The sequence below is a fragment of the Gymnoscopelus braueri genome (assembly GCF_963280865.1).
Source record: "Gymnoscopelus braueri genome assembly, chromosome: 7".
Lineage (NCBI taxonomy): Eukaryota > Metazoa > Chordata > Actinopteri > Myctophiformes > Myctophidae > Gymnoscopelus > Gymnoscopelus braueri.
Genome location: NC_137608.1, coordinates 30962129 through 30984778, shown reverse-complemented (window position 1 = coordinate 30984778; position 22650 = coordinate 30962129). Strand labels below are relative to the sequence as shown.

The window sequence follows — 22650 nt, the reverse complement described above, 5'->3', positions numbered from 1 at the left end:
GCCAACAGGAAAAGTTGGACTGAAAGAGTTGCCTTTCGCTGTTGAGATTTTGGATTTTTTTTTGTACCTTACTTTAACCGTCTGGACCGTAGACATTCTCGGATGGACGGTGGGGTAGTAGAATGAAACAATCACATGCCCATCATCGTCCGATCGTTCGTTTCAGTGTGAGAACTTTTTAAAGGGACACAAATATCGACGACGAAATCAGCAATTAGATGGAGAAACTGGAAGGTGAGACATTTCATTTTTTTCCGTCTCTAAAAACGGAGGGTTTCCATCAGTCTGATGATGCGGGATGTTATGGTCTTTGTTTGCGGGATAATTGACCATCGAATTGGAAGAGGGAGGCATGGTTCCTTTTGTTGATGTGATTGATACATTTAGCCTATTGTTTAGAGCAACGTTTTTCAGCCCAAGGACCCCCTAGCTGAGAGAGAGAGATGAAGCAGGGACCCCCACTACATTGTTTACAATTGTCTTGCAGATTAAACATTTCTCATAGATTTCATAGAGCTTCTTTGACTATCATCAGTGGAAATTCATGTTTTTTGTTCATTTCAGCCATTTAACCACTTAAACCTTCAATAGTTTGTACTTGATTCGCTCCTTCCCCCCTACACCAAACGTCTTTGCCAGAGTAGCCGATCTACAAGCCGATCTATTTTCGGTTAATGTTCCCCTCAGAATACTAGGGATGCTACTGCTAGGGCTCAAGTGGTTAATATCACACAACGATTTGGCGGCCCCCCTGTTGAAAACCCCTGGTGTTTGCAGTGCGAGACAAATTAATCTTTTACAAATTAACGTTATGGGTAGCAGGCTAAAAGTGTTTAGCTGATAATGATAATACATCAAATGGTTTATGTCTGATGAATTTGAGCATAGTAAATAAAGGATGCCTGGAAGAACGATGCATGTGTGTTTGCAGGACCCCAATCCTTTTTAGCATCCCTTTGTATAGAACTGTACTTGCTCTGCTTTTTTTTGCAAACTGCTATATAAAGTATTCAATCATTCAATCAATCAAAGGTACAGATGGACATCACTGTGCGGGTTGTGGGGGCACAATCCAGGACTCTGTTCACAAGAAGGTTCTTCAGGACACCTGGCACAACGCCTGCTTTCAGTAAGTGTTGTGCTTTATCAACCAATTTTACTGTACGTTTTGAGAGATTTGTATTAAGTGGGATTTCTTTTTTTCCCCCCTTAAAGGAGGAGTTCACCCAAAAAATGACTTATTTTCCATCAATTGCACACCCCATGAAGACTTGAATTCATGGATTTATTTTAGTTTTAGTGGCATTCCTAAGCTAATAATTTGATGACCGGGGTGTATTTCCGGTAGGAGACACAAATAATCTACTTTGTGTCTCCTACCGGATACATTAGTCGGTAAGAGACGGGAATCAAATTATTAGCTTAGGAATGCGACAAAAACAAAAAAATATCCATGGATTCAAGGCTTCATGGGGTGTGCAATTGATAGAAAATAAGTAATTTTTTGGGTGAACTACTCCTTTAAGAGAACATTGCCTTTGTATGTATTTAGGGGGAACGCTTTGTTTCCGCTGAAAGAGGAAATGAATTGCATTGACATGTAGACAATTGGTTCTGTTCGTCAACGTGCCACCCTTTTCTCGGGGATTCTGTTTTGTAAAACGTGTGGTTCTCAACCTAGGGTCGGGACCCCCAGGGGTGTCCCCACATGATTTTGGGGGGATCCCCAGATGACAGTAAAGTGACAATTTAAGGACTTTTAAGACCCTTTTAATACCTAAAAATGGAAATGAAAAAAAAATCTCATTACTGCATCAAAAGTAATCAACAAAGTACACTATAAAAACTGGTCAAACATTGGCTAAATTGTCAAATAATATAAGAAAGAGGCAAACAATTGTGATAATAGCCAATCTACAAGCTCACAATGCTTCAACTCCTACATTCAAAGTGCTTATCAGGGTGGGGGGGTCCCCAGTTTATATATGATTGTTTTGGGGGGTCACGGCCTAAAAAGATTTAGAACCACTGTTGTAAAGTGTGTGCTCTTAAGAGCCAAAAACATGCCCATACTATTTATTTTACTGTACAATTTGTACCTTTTGAACAAAATGCCCCAACTGAGGTGTTCTTATCCTGTTGCTGCCTGCCTGTCACAGATCAGTCTCAGCTGGCCAGTCAAATAGTTCCCATATCTTGATGGACTTTTGCTCAGGCATTTTCTTTTTCTAAGTTAGAGGTTTAATGATTTATAGGACTGGAGCTGACATGAGCTGTCCAGCATCATCCTCAGATCATGACACATGTGACAGGATACTAATGCCATAAGATACTGTTGATAAGCACAGCATTTTTGGGCTGAAACTATCGATTCTCTTCTTAGTGATTATTCTATCAATTTTTTTTCCGATTAATCGAATAATGTTTTCTATATATGTATATATTATATTATATATTATCAACACGATTTTAGAATAGACTAAACCGATTTGTGTTATTACCCACTTAGGCCCAGCTATTTTATACCTAAAACGCACAATTGTGTCATGCAAAAATAGAGAAAATAGTCTTTCTACAAGCTCAGAATGCATCCATCATATTGCGATGCATTGTAGATGGGGGTTGTAGGCCTATATCGGCTATATTTAAATGATTTTAAAATATATATATTATCGCTTAAAACAATTAGTTTGATTAGGCTAACTGTTGCACCCCTACAAACCTTACTCATTTGTCATAACCATAAAATGTTTATTTCTGTCACTGACAATTGATGTTCTTGAGTCATCTTATCTCTCAGACAGTCTGTGAGATAAGATGACTCAGTCAGAATATCAGTTCTTTTTAGTTTTGGGATATATGACACATGCTGAGGTTGGAGTTGAGGCCAGGGTCTTGACAGCTCTGTTAATGACAGTCTCCATGGTCACTCTGCAAAATTGACCCTGACAGTTCCATGACAGTAGATAAAGAATAGAGTAGTTGAATCTGTGGGTGTAGCTGAATTAAGCAGAGACATTACTCCAATGGTTTTAAAAAAAAAAGTTGGTTTGCCAATATTTGTATTGACAGGATTTTGGCTATGGGTGATTCAAGGCAATTCCGAGACTTACGTTCATATAACATAGTCCATACGTTTTTACAACTGAAACAGCTGCTTATGAATTTCGAGAAGCCTAAATCTTTTTAGCAGTACCGTGTCCTTGCATAACCCAGTATTTTATTCCCTTCTATAATTGGCTCCTTTATAGCACTATGACAATTATTACTTTCTCTCTTTACTCAGTTTTCTGTATTTTGATACTGCTTTCCATTTTTTTGGCTTTCCCTAGTTCACACCATCGTCCATGTCTGAATGTACGTCACATTTTCTTTCTTTCTTCTTTTTCAGTTGAAGTGCTGTATGTTACTTTGGAAATGTGTTTTTAAAACCAGACTACTGTGCTGTCTGTCAGCCAAGTGTGCTGTATTTCAGTCCACTGCGCTCAATCCCGCTGGCCTAAAATCACCTATCCTGACAGGTGTTGGAATACTAACATCAGGAGTAATTTGACACTTAATCAATTGCTTTTCAGGGTTTTCTTTTACGGTGTTAATTTTGCACACAGAATGGAATCTCTCTGCATTCCATTTGGAGTACAAGACCGACTAAAACGGCTTCCTTGTAAATGCTACCCCCTGTGTTGTTGCTATTGTCCATTGTCCACATCATACCCTCCTTGTACTTGTACGTTCTGTATCATGCTTATAGGCTGATGTCATTCATGTTCCAGTAAACCTGGCAGTGTCTTTGGGCCTATAGGTAACAGCAGACTCTACACTGCTCTGCTCACCACTGCTGCATTCCTAGACAGCGATTCAGAGATGTGGGTTCGACATCCCAGACACTGACTACAGAATCCTTTGTTTTTCTCTCAAGAAAGCTGGCTCCCAGGTTGTTCCAAATAAGGATCAGAATTGGCAGAGAGCTCCAGTATACTTCTTTAATTTATGATATTGGAATTCCACATCTTTTTATTTTATGATATTGGAATTCCACATCTTTTTATTTTATGATATTGGAATTCCACATATTTGGCAATGTACAGAGTATTGTTAATTCAATAGTAGTCAATAGTGTTTCTTATTTATATATATATATATATATATATATATATATATATATATATATTATATCCTACTATAAATTAAGGAAACCTCTGTCTAATCCGCATTTTTCTCCTCAGTGGGTTGAGCAAATGATCTTAACTTGCACACAAGCATTGACCATTAGCATATGCAGACAGTGAGGAAGCTTGTTATTCACTTCCCCACATTTTAAGCGTTTTTGTGTAAACACCGGAGATTCGGATTTCGGGCTATGGGATATCATCTCCGTTGCACTAGAATGCAGATTGATACAGTAAGTGCAATGTTCGAATCCCGGTTGTGTTATTTGCACACATACGGTAGCTTAGCTGAAAGAGCATAAACATCAACTTCTCATGTTTGTGGGTGGCAACGATTCCACCTCGGGTCGTAAATGACCGGGTTACAGACACCACACGCCAACAGGATTAAATCACCAGCGCTCCTGTCCAAAATTCAAACTATGCATACCGAGCGTGTAACCCAAAAGTCTGCATATAGTTTGGCTGCGCACATCGCCGGGTATGCTCTTGTACAGCGCTCAAACTATGGGTCACGACCCAAAGTGGGGTCGCGGGAAGGTGCCGTTGGGGTCGCGCATTGGCGACTGTTTTTATTTTTTTGTTTGTTTTACATAACAAACGGGAGGGTTCGCGACCGACGCAAAGACGTCGAAGACAGCCACTTGACTCCTTGATGCATCCAACCCCAACCCACACAGGAAACCAGCAACTTGGGAAAGACAGTGACACAACACAAGCCCTTGAACTGATTTTACTACTGATGAATGATATTTTGCAGTAGTTATGTTTGGGTGGTTCTTAAAAGAGCTGTTCTGAGTGTTTTAGCTACTCCAAGTGGGTAAAATGCATGGAACCAAATCCATTTGTACACTCTTGGAGGTAAATTAACACCGGTAAACAACCTATCAATCCGATATACCTTAATTCCAGTTGAACGATGTCTGTTCTATCTCTTCCTTGAGATTGATTGCCTGGTAGACACACACTGTTTGATTTGTAGTGAAAAGTAAAACACTCCCTCTCTCAGTATCGTAGACCCTCCCAGTTTGTAACTTACTACTATACTCCAACACAGGAATTCATTCCCCTTGGAATGTGGATCTGAGGAAATGAGTGATGTTTACCTTTTGATGTTTGTGTAGGCAGGTCTTGCATTGTTAGGATAACCACCTGAGTTTAGTGTACCACACACACACACACACACACACACACACACACACACACACACACACACACACACACACACACACAAACTGACCACACACACACACACACACACACACACACACACACACAAACTGACCAGTTCCTATGTTACAGGCAGGAGGAAGTCATGCGCTTTAGGATCTGTCAGATGTTTTGTTGTTGTTGTGTAATACCTCAGGGCATTTTGCTATAGTTGTCAGTTGTTTTCGTCTGCTGAGACAGTTTGTTCAAGGATTGGATGCACTCTGAAATGAATTTACAGGGTGTCTGCCAAGGATGCTCTGAGCTAAAGTTGTGCAATTATCCATTTGCATCTGGAATAATAATGTAGCATTGCAAATACAGCTATCTTCACACCTCACTCATGCCTCATGTCTATACCTTAATCTATCTTCAGTTAGCATATTAGGAAATTCAGCCCCAGCTATGAGTACACTGATATATCATGGACGATTGTCCTATCATTATATTGCCAACAATAGAGCTGGCACAAAACATAAAATGTACTCTCAAATCAAACCAATGTATTTACTAAAACTTTGAGTGAAGAAGGGACTTTATCTGTTATCATTTTTTGTCATTTGTTTTGTCTGGTAGTGTGATCTTTTCAGCCCTCCCATCAGACAGAACTCTTAATAGGATATTGTGGCCATAGCCCAGCTGTGGGTAGGGCAGCATTGCCCATACGGTGCCCCTCACTAATGTGATCTTTATCTTGGCAGACTGTCAGCACCACTTCCCCACATCTTCCTGGTCTGTGATTAATCCGTCTAAAATCCTCTCTTTGTCATTTTGCTGTGAAATGCAGTGTTAACAGTAGTTCAATTCACTTAAGTCTTAGTGTGAACGCTAAGCGGTATTCAAATTGGAGTCCGACCAATGCCAGATTTTTGTCTCTGATGCTGATCTCAGTGTTGACCAATATTTTAGGAAAGAAAATGGCAAAATCTTGAAGTCAATTTGCAAAACTTTTTGAGAACATTTAACTTATTAGTAAAAAAAATAAAAATAATCACAAATAACTATTATAGATAAATATGTTTTTTAAATGAAGTATATAAACTTTTATTATGAAAATGTAACTTTAATTATACAATCAACAACGAACACGCATAAAATACAGACCTAAACATACATTTATTTTATTTAACACTTAACCCCTGTTTAAAAAGTTAAACAAATAGCCGATCTACAAGCTCACAATGCGTTGGATTTGGTGTGCCGCCGTGCCAGGTTGAAAGTGGGTAAAAATCGGTATGCATTGGCTGCATAATTGCAGATACCAATGTTGTCAAAAAAGTCAAATAATTACCAATATATTGGCCAAACCAATATATCGGTCGACGGTCTGCCTCTAATACAAATACCATGACTGCTGATGTTAATGAAATCAAACACTGCTGTGTGTACCCGAAGATGGTTGTCCCACAGACCATAACTTCCTGCATATTCTCTGTCCTTCCAACTATATCAATAGAGAAAGGCACATGTGGTCTGTCCACATGTTGCCACTGCCAGAGAGCTTTTTAACCTCAGGGATCATCTGTCCCAATGTTTATAAGCCTGGATAAGCTATAGCCTACCTGCTGCACTGTGGACACATTCTTTTACATATTTTTTCTTGCAATGTAGCACTTTGAGATTTATGTCAAATATAAAGTGTGTTACAAATAAATATTATTACTACAATGCACGGGTCTGAGTGCTTTTGACGTGTTCACATATGCAATAAATATAGCTGAGTAATGGTCTGAATCTACTTCTGAGCTGAAAGGCTCCAAGTGTGAAAATACCAAAACATCTCGTCCTCATAGAACTTTGTTTGTTTCAATAACACCTGCCATAGCCAAAAGACATTAGACTTTGTTTGGAGTATGCTGCAGACTTGGGTCTTTAAGTGCAAGACATGCACCTTCCGACGTCCAAACCTTTTTCCGGAAAGGGAGGTGATGATAACTGAACTTCTGATACGTTTTTTTTTTTACACTCCTGCACCCCCAGATGTCGTGACTTTCCGTAGTAGTTCAGAAAGCCAGTGCGAAATGGAAGTTTTGTCCAACGTTGGAAGGAGCATGTATTGACCTTCAACCTTTAAGAACTGTGGTTTTAATGTGTGTCAAGTACAACAAATTGGTGTTTTTTTTTATTATTTTGATATGCTAATCCTGAATGTGGTCGAAACAATCATCAATAATGGACAACCAGTTCTGTAATATAATCCCTAAAAGAAAGGTTCTTCATTGTGTTCATTTTGTTCTTAGTCTAGTGCCACCATTTTGCCACCAAGACACATCATAGTCTGCAGGTGCTCCCTGCTCTCCTAATAACTTGCAAACATTCCATCTCTGTTGTTCACTTCAGGACCATAACATTTCTCCTTGATTTGTCAAGTATTTCTCTAGCTGAGGTGTCAGGACTCATATCATTCAGCTTAAGTATAAACTCGGCATGCATCAGTGCCATTTGGTATTCCTCTGTTGAATTACTTAAATCTTGATTTAAGAATAACAACTCAATGGAAAGTCAGTAAAGCATCCAAATACAAACATCAAGCAAAACCTAATCTCTTTACCCTGGCAGACTTAAGCCCAGGCATTTTCCACTTTTAATGTTCTTCATAGTCTTTCATGAACCCATAAATAGTTGTCAAAGTAGTGCTTCATTATCTCTGAAACAACTGGGTTATTTTAAAATGCTGGAATGTGGCAAATGATGATGAAGATTTTGATGTTGATAGTTTGTAAATAGGTAAAACCATAAATTCTCATCCATTGCTTATGCCCTGTACACATTATAGTGTGTCAAATTTAAGGACTGTAGTCTCTGAATCTCACTGTTCTTTATATTTTAATGGGTGTCTAACTAGGTAACAGGGAATCTCAGGGGGTGACTAATATCAGGCTTGATTTTGTCTTTAACAATTTTAGCAACTGTTAACACCACTCTGACTGAGTTGCTGGGAGTGTGCAAAATGAGGGCGCTTGGGTGGTGCAGGGTTAAAGTACCTGTCCACCACCGCGGAGAGGTTCAAATCCACTGTGGTGCAGCCGGTTTGGCTGAGCTTGCTAGTCTATACTGTATAGTACAGGCTATAGTATACGCTATAGTCTATATACAAACACAATTGACCCGTGTTCGGGGGAGAGGTGGGAGGTGCAAAGTTAAGGCTAAGACTAAAAGTCCTAGTTGTCTATTCTGCACTCTATGTGCTATTGCCACTGCCTATCAGATTTCTCTTGCTGTGAATTATGAGACTTCAGCTTCAGGTAGTTCTTCCTGATATATGACCTAGCCAGTTCACCAGCTTACAAGCAAGACCTAGCATGTCTCAGGAACAAGCTACTACTAATACATTTACTGTCATGAACGCAGACAAAGTACATGCTGTCATCTAGGAGAAAGGGCCTCCAGCTAATGTTCCACTCCTGTCTAACCTGGGAGGAGAAAGTATCATGTTCAGCAGTGATTGATGCTTCCTGCAGCACCATCTCCCTTCTCATTGTTGAAATCCTTTCACTAGTCTGTAATCTAAGGTATCTGTTTGAAGAAAATGAATTAAAATGTCTGGGCATCGATCCAGATTTTTATGGCTGGTTTCTTTGGCTTTTTCTCTGGTAAAATTATTGACTAACCATGTATGCATGCAAGACTAGGGTTTTTAAATCCTAAATTACTCGGGTCAATCAATGAGATTCTTTGTCAAGGCTCGGCAGGTATCATTCAGATATTACTCGGATATACCTTTGTAGTTGTCAACATGCCTTTGAAATCATACGCTGGGCTTTGGCCTCTGGCGTATCACCTTGAAGTAGACCGTTTGATGGTTGAAAAATCCTCTGCTAAAAGACACCATCTGTTCACTCTTTTCCCTTCATTTCCTTTATTTCCTGCATAGGACAGTTACCAAGTGTATTGTTTTCCTCTCTACAGGTGTTCTGTGTGCTGTGACCACCTAACTAACTGGTACTATGAGAAGGATGGCAAGCTGTACTGCCGCAAACACTACTGGGAGAAGTTTGGGGAGATCTGTCATGGCTGTTCTCTGCTAATGACTGGTCCTGCCATGGTAAGTCTCCTGTAAATGTCCTCACTTAATGCCTTTTGCACAAAGACTATTACTTATTCAGTATGCTGCTGTCTTGTACCCATTTTAGTTTGTGTTCTAATAAACATTGGCCTAAAACACTAACCATGTTAAATGGCAAGACCACTTTGGTAGAGGTTTGGGTTGTGTAGTTACCTTGCCATGATGTAACTCCAAAGGTGGGCAAGAAAAAAATTTTTATTGCTCCATTGATTAGAAATTGATAATTCAAAATATGCTCCCCATTGACTTACATTGTATGGTAAAACAGCTCTCAAAGTCACTATTTTAGCACGTAAACGAACGCAAACAAAGTTGATTCAGACAATATAGAACATCACCAAACCCAGTACTGTTTTTTTTTTTTAAATAAAAATGTCAACTTCCTGTTGATTTTGCCATTTTTAATAAGAAAACCTGGACTGGATCCGCGGATACGGATCCAGATCTTCAAATAGTAAAATCAACAGGAAGTTGACATTTTTATTAAAAAAACTGGGTTTGGTGATGCTCTATATTGTCTGAATCAGCTTTGTTTGTGTTCATTTATGTGCTAAAAGAGTGACTTTGAGAGCTGTTTTACCATACAATGTAAGTCAATGAGGAGCATATTTTTGAATTATCAACCAGGTTACAGTTCACAGTAAAATCCTGTGTTAGTGGCCCTTGTAATCTTTTAATTTACTATGAGTATTTTGTGTGTACTCATTTCCCATTTCCCCCCAAAAATCGTATGATGTGGATCTCAGGTCCACATGAGAACAGCGCGGCTCCAATGTGAATCTCACTTCATATGGCCAGCCTGTGATGTTATCTATCAGTCGTCTATGACGCATCTATAACGTATGACTCCAAATTTTGCAAGGTTTCAGTCACAATCTGAGCACAATTGACTTCCATCCATTATACGATGAAAGTTAATTATTTGAGTATAAAACGTGAAAACAAATTATACATATAGTGAGGGTACTTATGTGACAAGAAATGTGGCATGCTGACACAGACAGAGAGCACAGACACGCCATAAAAATGCTTTAACCATTTTTAAGCTGGAGTCCCTATTTTGGGCATGTCATATATTCGGCTCACAGATGCAACACGTTGTGAGGTTGTAGATAGGCTGTTTTCGCTATTTTGTTGTGGTTCAACATTTAATTTGGCATGAGGAGGCATGCAAACTTGTCAGCTTTCAGCAGGATTAATCAGAAATGGATAAGCTACTGCTACATCATTCGTGCATTTGTTTCTTTAGTTTTTTTGGGGGGGGGTGCAACAAAGTGAAAGCAAGGTCAATCATGCGTTGCTAGTACATTGCAAAACCTGCAAGCACAGTTAGAAAGTTGTGTGTAGCCAGTAGCCTTCTACCCAGAGAGACAGGACATACTGTACCCCCAGTCCCTGATAACAGGTGTGCCCATGTCATGCATCCTTCCCACCTTTTTTTGTTTGACCTCTAACCAGTATGTCTGTATTAGTACATTTTAAAGAAGTTTCAGAGTTATAACACAAGTTATTGAGGTTATTTTGCACATAATATGAATACAAGTGTGAGATTTTCACTTGCCCTTTGGTGTGCCTTGGGCGCAAAAAGTTTGAAAACCTCTGGTGGTATAGGCTGTACTAAGGTTAGATTCTTTAGTGCTATGTTATAATAAGATTCATTGCATGTACTCATGAAGACATTGCCAATGTTTCCCCTCAACTCAACTTACCAGATTCCCTAGAAAGAGTGGGTCAAAGCTCTCCATGTTCCAGTTCCTCCCCGGTGATTGAGATCAATGCTAACTAACATTCATAAAAATATCATGCAGGCTGGTTTTGTGGTGATTACATACACAGTTGAGCGATGACTTACACACTGAGCTGCTGTGGAACAAAGCAGCTTGGGCCTTTGACCTCATCTGTGTATTAGCTACCCCCCCTGCTCGCCTTGAGGCCCGCTCTGTTCTCTTTACTGAAGTCCTTCACAGTTCATTTCCACAAGTATAGACTGGACCTAGTGGGGACCTGGAGAGGGAAGAACACAAGTTGGTTTGGAGAGCTTCCATTGCCTAGCTTAAGTCCACCACAGTGGGATGGCTGTGTAGATGCAGTGCTACCTCGTCTGCCACTACCGCCACAGTGTTTATTGATTGATTTCTTTCAGGGTGTAATTACATGTTATTACAGGGAAATAGCTATATATTTTTTGTTTTGTTAATTTCCTTTGTATTGCTTATATTTTACACTATAAATTGAGCATTTTCTAGTTGATGACACACAATGTGGGATAAATAAAAGCTGTCAGTTTCAACTAACAAATGTGCCTTTAAACTCATTGATTCCGAAGCTAATTATCCAGGATACTTTGACTAGTTGTCATAGCTATTCCTTTAACAGGAATTATTATTATTATTGAATTGTTTTTATTGATTTTTCAACACCAACAATACATACATACATACGTCACAAGACGGAACATAACCATACATTAACAATACCTTAAGTAAATAGACAGTAATACAAATATTCAAAAATAAAACCCAAAAATACCTTTAACAGGAATTAACAGGAAAACTTAAAGGAGTAGTTCACTAGAAAATAAGTAATGTTTTGGGTGAACTACTCCTTTTAATGAAAAAATAAAGGAGGCGCTCAGTTCCTGTTAACAGGCTGACATGAAGGTTTGTCAATAAGAAGAGAGATATTTAATGAAGAAGACTGAAATAGAACAGAGTGTAATGAATAACAGAAGGAGGCACTGATCCACGAACAATGGGTTATGCATTAAACACTAATGGTGAGTTTTAATAAAGTTACAATTATAGGCAAAAACATCTAACAATTCTTGGGTGAAGGGAAGTGTAGAATGCTTAAGCTAGACTGTCTTTCTCGAATAAGACTTAGTGTTTATCCCAGTATTAGAAAATGAGATAATGGGTTTGGTATGGAAAGAGAAGCTCAGAGTTGGTGTTAGTTAATGCATTTCTTTCTTTTCTTTTTTTTTTCATTTAGCACATAGAAATCCCCATACACTGTGTTTGAGAGGCATTCAAATAAAATGTTACATATTTTTTAATTATTTGGTATGAAGTCTTAAGTCTAAACAAAATAGGAAAGGTTGATGGAATCATCCCTCACTGGTCACAAGCAGGGTTATTTTGCTTTAACTGGTGTAATGTGGAGTCTAAACTGAAGGGTTCTGTGCCACCAAGCAAAACACATAATGAACCTCTTTCTGTTTAGTCTTGGCATCTCGCTTTACTAGTCCATGTAGCCAAGTATTTTTGGCAGGCTTGAGTTGGCAGCCACTTACCAAGCAACAGAACCATCCGAGCTGTTTCTGCTAGTTGTGAGTGCTGTGGTATTCAAAGGGCTTTTACTGAGCGGATTGAAGCAAACAGCGTTTTATTCGACATTGGGAATTTATTTTTAGTGGGTGCTGTGACATTTTACTGTTCTCTGTCACATTGTAAATGGTCTAAAATTAAACTGCTTTGATCATCTCTCTTGTTGTTCTGCTTAGAGGGTAAAATGTACAGCAACAAACTCTAGTATAGTATGTCCTGGGGTATATTAAGAAAAACAAAAAAGAGGCATGTGTTTTCACACCCAGTGAAAATTGTGGTCTTCCTTCCCTGTTACCCAACGTTGCCACCAGTGTGCGTGGGCATGTTGAAGCTTGTTGTGACTGGGGTCAGTGATGTTGTTCTTGCCTTGCAGCCAGCGAGTCACAGCCAGACTACTTGAAGGTTACACTCATTTGGCTTACATCACCCAGTGCTTACCGTAGCAGTAGGGAATCCTTTCTCAGCACTCTGATTCACAGTCCACGTGGAAAAATAGGGGGGGGGGGTGTGCTGGTTCAAATTTTGTTCATTCATTCATTTGATTTTCCCTCATTGAATTTGGAAATTGAAATATAGAATATACATTTCAAAAAATCTCAAAGTGACTCCTGCAGCCTTTGAGTTTGTCTTTTGATATACCATTTGAAGGGCATTTATCTATCAAAATACAGTTCAGTCTGGTACAAATAATCTCAACATATCTAATGCCTCTGAGCTTAATATATAGTCTAAATATTAAGCTTGGTGCGTGTGTAGAAAGCTTTGTATTAGTGTGCATTGTAAGACTAATGAGAGACTTGTTCTACATTGTAGACTAATGACTTAAAATCCAGAAATTAATCTAACGTTGTTTTTTCACGAACATGGTTGACGTAATTCCGCTTCCACTTTTGTTTTCTCACCTTTGCCAGGATTATTAAGAATCCAACGTTCTGTCACCTGTTATTCTGTCTCTAATCACTTATTTTGTGTTTCAATATTGCCTTTAATACGGTACAGGTGTTGTTGTCATTGACATATCTTTCTGTTTTTGTTACCAGACAACTGCACAACTATAAGTCCTGCCTTTCCTCTAGGACAATCTTTCTATTCACAGTCAAATAAAGCAGAAAATGCCAAATCAGTTGTTTTAAAAAACATCAGCATTATATGTATTTGAAGTTGCCTGCCACATTGCTCTTTGATGCCTGGAGAGGAGATGTTGTGTCATCTTGCATGCAAGGGAGAGAGAAACAGCTGGTTGGGAGTGTAAGACGACTCATAGAAAGGGAAAGGGAACTGTCATTAAGGCGGTGTGTTCCCGGTGTGTTCGTGAGAACATAACCGGGGAGAGTGTGAGCTGGCAATGGGAGGTGTGACGAGAACATTGGAGCAGTGACCTGCTTAGGACTGTATATGTAGTGACATCATAGCAGATTCCAGACAGGTGGAGAGTTAAGCAGGTGTTACTGAATGTGTCATACTCAACGAGAAGAGGAGGGTGGCGGCATGCACCACTGTATATCATAACGCATTCCTCCTCCTGAAGAGCAGAGCTCAGTGCAACACAGAATGCTCACCTTTGAGATCATACTGCGTCCTTCTTTGAGGATATACCTTGACAGTAACATGAAGATCAATCCAATGCATTTGTCCTCCCAGGTGGCCGGAGAATACAAGTATCACCCAGAGTGCTTTGTGTGTCTAAGCTGCAAGGTGGTGATTGAGGACAGGGATACATATGCCTTGGTGGAACATTCCAAACTGTACTGGTAAGACCTTTTATTATTAATACAATTATTATTATTAACAATAAAATTATTTATTTATTTTTATGCTGCTGCAGATGTTTATGGAGTGTTTAGGCATTCTCTGCTAACAGAATATGCTCTATTTAGCAGAGTTTCTTTGTTTGCGTCTTTGGGGTATTTGTTTGGTGAACGAACTGGTGAAATACAAATGCAGATACATTGAAGATTGAGAAGTATAAGAGGACATGGTCTCTATAGTAATTATTTCTCCTGTTTGGATGAGCAGTGAGCACTGCATCTTATAGTTTCATCAGCGATTACCAATAGTTTTTTACTTAGATCATGAGTTCTAGCCTTGATACACTTTTAATTGTAATGCATACGGGTAGTCATTTAAAAACATTAATTCACTTTTAACTAAATCTGGAGCTTTATGTGGAAATATTAGTATTAAACCTTGGTAATGTGTCACAGCTGTTTGCCTTAATTCAGTTACTTTTAATTTGGGACCATACATTACTAACACCTACACCTGAACACTAGTAATGATTCACACTCTCTTCACTTGTGTGCAGCGGAAAATGCTACAAGCAGGTGATTCTCACACCTGTGTTGGAGAATTGTTCATCTGACTCGGTCCTAGACTCCCTTCCACACACAGTAACTCTCATCTCCATGCCTTCTGCTGCCAACGGCAAGAGGGGGTTTTCCGTCAAAGTGGTGAGGGACGTGACGAGCGGCTCACTCAGTGTCCAAGTCAAAGAGTAAGTGTCTCTTCTCTAGTGGCACTGCAGGGACAGTATGCGTAATGCTGCATTACGTGACTCTGATTATAGGCTTTCTAAATAACAGGATGCAAGTGTGTGTCGGTCTCACTGAATACATGAGCTTGTAGTTGAGCCTTTAAAACTTGTTGATGCAACCTTCAGTTTACCAGCTCAAGTATATGAACAATGTTGTCATTGATCGCAGACACTGTCCATGTTGTCCATGGCTGTTTTTACTGGCTGAATAACAGACATGAGCTTCTTTGAAAACAACAACCCATTATATTCTTTATGTGCATTTGATAATATACAACTATTGGTGCTGTGTTGCTCCAGGGTTCGGGGGATGCTTATAAGTCCAGAGATTCGGAATGCGATCCATGTTGGAGACAGGATCCTGGAGATCAATGGCAATCCAGTGGGGCCCTTGATGGAGGAGGAGGTGAGTTTGTACCTCAGTATGTTAAACACCCCTTATATGTAAAGTTCTGTGTTTATAAATGTGCATGTTGTATGAATAAACATGCTACATGAACTGTTGTATGAATAAACATACTACATCAACTGTTACTAAAGTATAGAACAGTACATGAGATCCTGTTGAGATTCCATGCGTTCCTACATCATTTACACATTCTTTAGCAGGGAGAGTAGGGTATCTGGCATGGCTCCAGTAGCTCATTCTCATAACCTCACCGTAACATACATTCCATTTCTACCTTCATTCACTTCTTAAAAACTTTCCTTCCCACCTATCCTGTTTTCCCCGAGGTGCATTCCAATAATAATTTCTCTGCTGCAGTGAAATGTAATTAGAATTCTTAAGCTACTTAAGTCCTGTTGTACAACTGAATTTGATAACTAACCTTTAACCTACGACTTGCCAGTCTTATTTTTTGCTAACCCATCCTTCTAAATTTGTATTTATCTCTTGTCACTATATATGTATGTTATCTGGCGTCCTGCTGACGAACAGTTATGCCCATTGTCTGTTTAATAGTAAGACATTTGTTCAAAGAGATGCTTCACTTTCATTGGGCATGTTCAGGTGGATGACCTTATCCATCAAACCAGTCATACACTGCACCTGCTGATAGAGTATGATCCAGTCAGGCAGCGTTTGGACAGGCTCAGGCTCGGGTCCTCACAGAACCAGCTGGGAGTTCCCGCCACCTCACGCATGCGCCTTTCTTCACCCTCCGATGCCGTCCTAGAGAGGACAGATGTGACTGATGATGGCACTCTGAAGAGAAGATCATTAAGGTACATTACAGTTGGCCAAACACAACATAATGCTTATAGAACAAAAATATAATAATTGTGATAGACATAATTGTTCAGTTTAGGAATCCTTCAAAGGTTTTGCCTTTTTATTGTGTGTTTTATACTAAATTGCTCACCCCACTGTTCTACATTATAGGCGCAGTAGCAGCATATGTAAGTCACCAGGGCCAGCTTCTCCAAAGGAGCACCCTAGTCTCACACGAGATATCGGGCGCTCTGAGTCCTTGAGATCCTCCAATAGCTGCTCTCATCGCATATTCCGGCCTTGTGACCTCATCCATGGTGAGGTCCTTGGAAAAGGCTTCTTTGGACAGGCCATCAAGGTCAGCATCTAACCAACCACATCCTGCCATCCAAGTGTTTGCACTGTTTTTACATATTATCATTCATACCAATGCTATAGTTGACTGCTTCTCAGGTCTGTACTTCAACTTTGAATTTGTTTTGTGTGCACCCCAAAAGGTGACCCACAAAGCCACAGGAGAAGTCATGGTGATGAAAGAGCTGATCCGTTGTGATGAGGAGACCCAGAAAACCTTCTTGAAAGAGGTAAAGGAGGCCTAGATTTCATAACAACTATGATTTATTATACCACCAACAACAACTGTGTACATGCAAATATTATTCTACGTTGTATTCTAGTCCTCAACGGAAAAGAATAATGTGATTTGTTTTTGCACAAAAGCTATTTCACCAGGGTAGAACTTGGATTCCATTGATTACCTTCTTGAAATGGCACTCTAACACTCCCTCTCTGTCTGTCACTCTCTCAATTGCTCCTTAGGTCAAGGTAATGCGGTGCCTGGAGCATACCCATGTTTTGAAGTTCATCGGCGTGCTATATAAGGACAAGAGGCTGAATTTGATAACCGAATTTATTGAGGGAGGCACGTTGAAGGATTTCATTAGAGATACGGTGCGTTAAGCTAGTTGATTCACTTAACCTCCTCCCTTTCCTGTCCCACAGCACAGTACCAAAAATAAATGTTTGTGGCCATAGAATGTGCTGTGTTGTACTTGGTCCTGTGTGGGATTGAGCTGCCCTGGAGTAAACTCTACTCAGATAAAGGGCTCTTGACTCTATAGTGGGCTGGCTGGCTGGCTGGCTGGCATGTGAAATGGCTGTGGAATGAGGGTAGATGGAGAAAGTGTTCCCAGGTGAAAATTCCACAGCACCTCCCACCACTGACTCTTTAACCCATTATGACCTGAGGTCGATTCTACAAATGTCTTCACAAGATTTTTCAAAAATAGCAGATGTACAAGCTCGCTGCGTGCGCAGTGACACGCTGTGAGCTTGTATATCTGCTATTTTTGAATAGCCAACGCTAAAATCTAAAATGACACGGATGCTTTCCCCGTTTTAATGGGTTAAACTGGAGTTCAGAACATGTGGTCTTCAATGGTCTTTTTCTGAATGACTTGTTTTCTTACTGTCGTTTTGATCATTTAATTCTGCCTAACAACAAAACCTTTAACAATAGTTATAGAGCTCAGGTTTTTTGTATTAATGTTTCTTAATATTGTAACGGTGATCAGTTTCTTTCACACTTTGGGTAGCATCTATTATTCATTTCTCCTTTGTTTTCTTCCATGGGGCCTAACAGGACCCGTTTCCATGGGAGCAGAGGGTGAGCTTTGCGAGGAGCATTGCTTCTGGAATGGTGAGTTGGCCTCTTGCAAAGACATTAACATTCATGAAAAGAAAAGCATACTGTATCTTTTTTTAGCTCTTGTGGGCATCTGTATTGCATAAATACAAAATCAGTATACTCCATCAGTACTGAAGCATATTTACTTACATCAAAAGTTTATTGCAGATTATATCATTGCTCTTTAAATGCCTTTTTATGCATTTTAATGGCCTTTGTGAATGAAATGTGCTATACAAATAAACCTGCCTTGCCGTACAATGTTACCTACAGTATTTATTGTAACTACTAACTAACTGTCTAATCTTTGTTTTCAGGCATACCTTCATTCAATGAGCATCATACACAGAGATCTCAATTCTTATAATTGCCTGGTTAAACTGGTAGGTAACGCTGCTTATAACATGCAGTAGTACTGTACATACTCAAAACAAAGCATGATTTGCTTCTTAAGCCTGATCTATATGAAAATAGACAATCTACAAGCTTGTGAGCTTGTAGATCTGCTATTTTCGCTACCCAAGACTGTCATGTCTGTACACGGAAGAGGAGAGTCTAATCTCACAATGTTCAAGATCTTGGATTTGATCATGAATCCCTCAGCTTATGCCTTTAAGAACTAAGAATTTTACTCCAGCAATGCCATTCAGCTAAATCGTTAGGTATTTTATGGTTCTCCCTGTATCTGTTTTTACACAGTACATTACCAGCCTTGGTTTGTTTGACCCACTTTTCCCACAATTGAATGCACTTTATAGATATATTCATGTGTTCAACAGGACAACACAGTGGTGGTTGCTGACTTTGGACTTTCCCGGCTCATAGTTGAGGACAAAGTTAAACCCCCATCTGAAAAGCCTACCTCTAAGAAGAGAGTGTTTAGACGCATTGACCGCAAGAAGCGCTATACTGTAGTGGGGAACCCTTACTGGATGGCTCCAGAGATGCTCAATGGTAAGCAACGCATGCCAGAATAACACCCAGAGGATGGCTTACTCTTAGTCAAAAAACTAAACAAAATTCCCCTTAATGTATTCCTTACTTCATTTTATCTTTATTGTGATGTTACTCTTCTGTATTTACTGTACTGTATCTGTAACTTTTAATGCTGTGGTGTCTCTGGCACCTGAATTTCCCCTGCGGGATTAATAAAGGTATCTTATCTATCTCAGGTAAACGCTATGATGAGAAGGTGGACATTTTCTCCTATGGGATTGTGCTTTGCGAGGTAAGACCACTGTTATACATCAGCACATCTACTGTGTATACAAACAAGCAGACGCATGGGTTGACTATTATGTCCATGGTCCTGTGTTTCAGATTATCGGGCAGGTGTCTGCAGACCCCGAGTGCCTCCCCAGGACGATGGACTTTGGCCTGAATGTTGCCAAATTTTATGAAAAGTTCCTCCCGGATGACTGCCCACCAGCTTTCTTTCCTTTGGCTGTGGCCTGTTGTGACCTCATACCAGAGAACCGGTGGGTCTTCAGTGTTGCTGAAACAAACACAATTTTGGGTGGTGGATAGTCGGCTGTCGGATGGGGTTTTTAACGGAATCTCTGTTACGTCTCCGGGTGCTCCTTATCCCATCTTTAATCACATAAAACACATGAACTTGCCTAACAATAAACGTAACTACTAACATACTCAGTATAAACTCAACCAGGTAGGTAGGTACAAGCTATAGCCCCCGAACAATCAAAAGCTGTTGATCACAGTGGGTGTGGCGGCTGTATATCCACTAATTTGACTATTTTGTTTGAACAGTTTTCTTCATTTTTTGTGTCTGGTTGATTACTGCTTAAGCAAATGTGAAATAAGCCAAAAAGCGGAATAAGATGGGTCTTAATTTAGGGAAAGTAACATGTTAGGAGAAATTCAGTTTGTAAAGCAGGCTACGTGTGGGAAAATTCTCCAGCTTCACCCTGTGTGACATTATCCAGGCAGTTCTGTAGACTCTGTAGAACCAGTGAAAAAACAACGTTCAGATACAATCTCAGCCTTCATGTGCAAGGGGAATGCCTCCACCGCCAGATTGCTTCCTCATGTTCTCTCTCACCTCATTCAGCCTGGTTTTAACCTCTAACCCCCCCATGTGTTCATCCCCCAGGCCGCCCTTCCAGAAACTGGAGGACTGTTTTGAAGCTCTGGCCCTCAACCAGGAAATGGGCATCCCCCTGCCTGCTGCACTGGATGAACTGCACCAAAGTCTGTGTCGACTTCATGGTCGCAAAATCGGTTCACTGTCTCAGAGCCCAGACCCGGCAACGGCAACAGTAGCTTCCCCAGATGGATCTAGTGTTACAGGCAATGGCACTTAGCACCAGTGCCTCTTTGGACCTGCAACCTACCTTCTGGCCTGTTTGAACTGCTGCAACTACAGTATACAGTCGATGGGGAGAAGAGAAATGTTTTAACTATGACGTTATGGAAACTGGATCACCTGAGGTAGCTGGACCAGTCTCCTTCCTATACAAGAGGCCTGCATTGTGAGGAAAGGAAGGAGCTGCATTTCAAGAAAAAAAATCTAGTTTAGTTTTTCTTTTACGATAGGTCATATGATGTACACACCAGGAAATGCAGGGTTATGTGTAATGTTTACTGTGTATTACAGGAACATGTGAAATAGTTTGAGGCCCTGTGCCTGACAAAGGAGGAGTCCTAATCTTGTGGACGATCTTTGGTCTATATTTAATACAAGTCTCCTTGTGAAAGTGGATTTGTTTCACGTGGCTTGTTTCTATCTTTCCATTTGGCTCTGGAGTTATTGTCTGCTATGTGTGGAATGCAGAGATCAGTCCTTGCCCATGAGAAGCCTCACTTCACCACAACAGCAAAGAAAACAGATTTGTGAATCAACCTGGCTGATTGACACGTCAGAGTAAATAGATGACAGGGCTTTGGAGGAAAGTGTATTTACCTTAAAAAAAAGACGTGAGGTGTAGTAATGGAAGCCAAACACTAAGTGGCCCCCAAGTCAACACACCTAGGTTCAGATAGATGTGAAGTAAGTCATCATAAGAATGTTATGATTTTATTGACCAAGGAGAAACCTATTTGTCACACAGCGCCCTACCTTTAAATGTTACGTAACTAAATGTTTTTTATTTTATTTTTTATAGTGAATTTTCTACCTAGAGACCGCTGATTTACTATACTAGTCACTTGTTGGTCTAGTATGTTGTTGTATGTTGTTTTGTAAATCACAATCCTAGTGTTCTCATAATTAGGTTTAACGTGACAGATCTACGGTTCTTTAGAAGGTAGGCTTTTTCATTTTTCATATTTTAAACCATTGACTTCGCACAGTTGTGATTAGTCTGTTTTCCTATTTTGGTAACTTACTGTAGCTTGTTTTCAATAAAAACTACAGTAATTGATTTTACACCACACATACAGGGGAGTGTTAAACTTGCTGCTCTTCATTCATGTGATCCTGGTTTGTGTTCAACAGGGCTTTCCAAGACATTGCAACTTACTACAAAGGTTACTTGTACAGACAAAACTGGATTTGTATATTTTTCTTATTAAGAACTGTATAGAAATATGTATATATTCTGGCTCTAATTGGATGTCCTTTCTAATGGGAATCATGGATTTGTAGATTTTAAGACATTTTGTATAATATAAAGGTTGTAAAAGTTTTCTTTTTTTGCTAGCATTATCTAAGGTACTGACAACTACCAGTTGTAACCACTATTAATTGTATCACTGTAGTGTTTCATAAATAAAGATTTAAAAAAAAACATTTCTTATCTGTCATCCTGCAATATTACTTGTATCTGTATCTTGACCCTAGAATCTGTTCTGCTCCTAAATTGGTGCTAGAGCAAAAGCTGAGGTTATCAAAATCAGTAGGGTTCATCTTGGCATCAGCCAATTTGTGTTAGAGGATAGGTCATGGTGTCATTCATATCATTAGGGCTCATCTTCCTTCCTAGCATGAATACCTTCCTTCTACCTTCTAGTGGGAGGTTTGGCCTAAGTGTAGCACTAGACGAGAGGAAGGCCATTATGTCATTAAAACCAATAGGGGCCATTATCTGGGGTTCATGAAGGTACACAAAAATTCCATGGCAATCCACAGTATCTTTGGAGATAATGTTTGGGACAAACTGGTGAGTGGACAGACAGGCTGACAGTCAAATTAAGTATTCGAGTGGGTCTCATGAAATGCTAAGGAGTGGACTTGACACCGGTATCTGCAGTATCCTGTTAAAGAGCATCAGATATATAGAAGCAAGAACATCTGACCACAAAAAAATAAGGCACTCACTTTAAATGGCAAAAGTTGTTCAGTTGTATCATAGTTCTCTCTGTTGATAGCATTATGCCAGGTTGTCATAGTTGTCTCTGCTTTGAAAAATATAAATAGAAACAATGCTACAACAGAAGTGCTGTAGTAACCACCAGAGGGAGACTGTGTGTAGCCTGATAGAACTCTGGA

The 22650-nt window shown here is 39.7% G+C and overlaps 1 protein-coding gene across 1 annotated transcript; it reads left to right on the top strand.

The window, feature by feature from the left end:
* On the top strand, positions 1-21940 carry limk2 (LIM domain kinase 2). The gene is made up of 16 exons (XM_080433743.1): positions 1-234; positions 1033-1129; positions 9288-9423; positions 14412-14521; positions 15076-15264; positions 15604-15709; positions 16316-16530; positions 16688-16874; positions 17014-17100; positions 17336-17467; positions 18159-18215; positions 18521-18586; positions 18983-19157; positions 19376-19431; positions 19524-19681; positions 20314-21940. The coding sequence occupies exons 1-16, from the start codon at positions 219-221 to the stop codon at positions 20522-20524; spliced, it is 1998 nt and encodes a 665-aa protein (XP_080289869.1). The 5' UTR covers positions 1-218; the 3' UTR covers positions 20525-21940.
* The last annotated feature ends 710 nt before the right edge of the window (positions 21941-22650 follow it).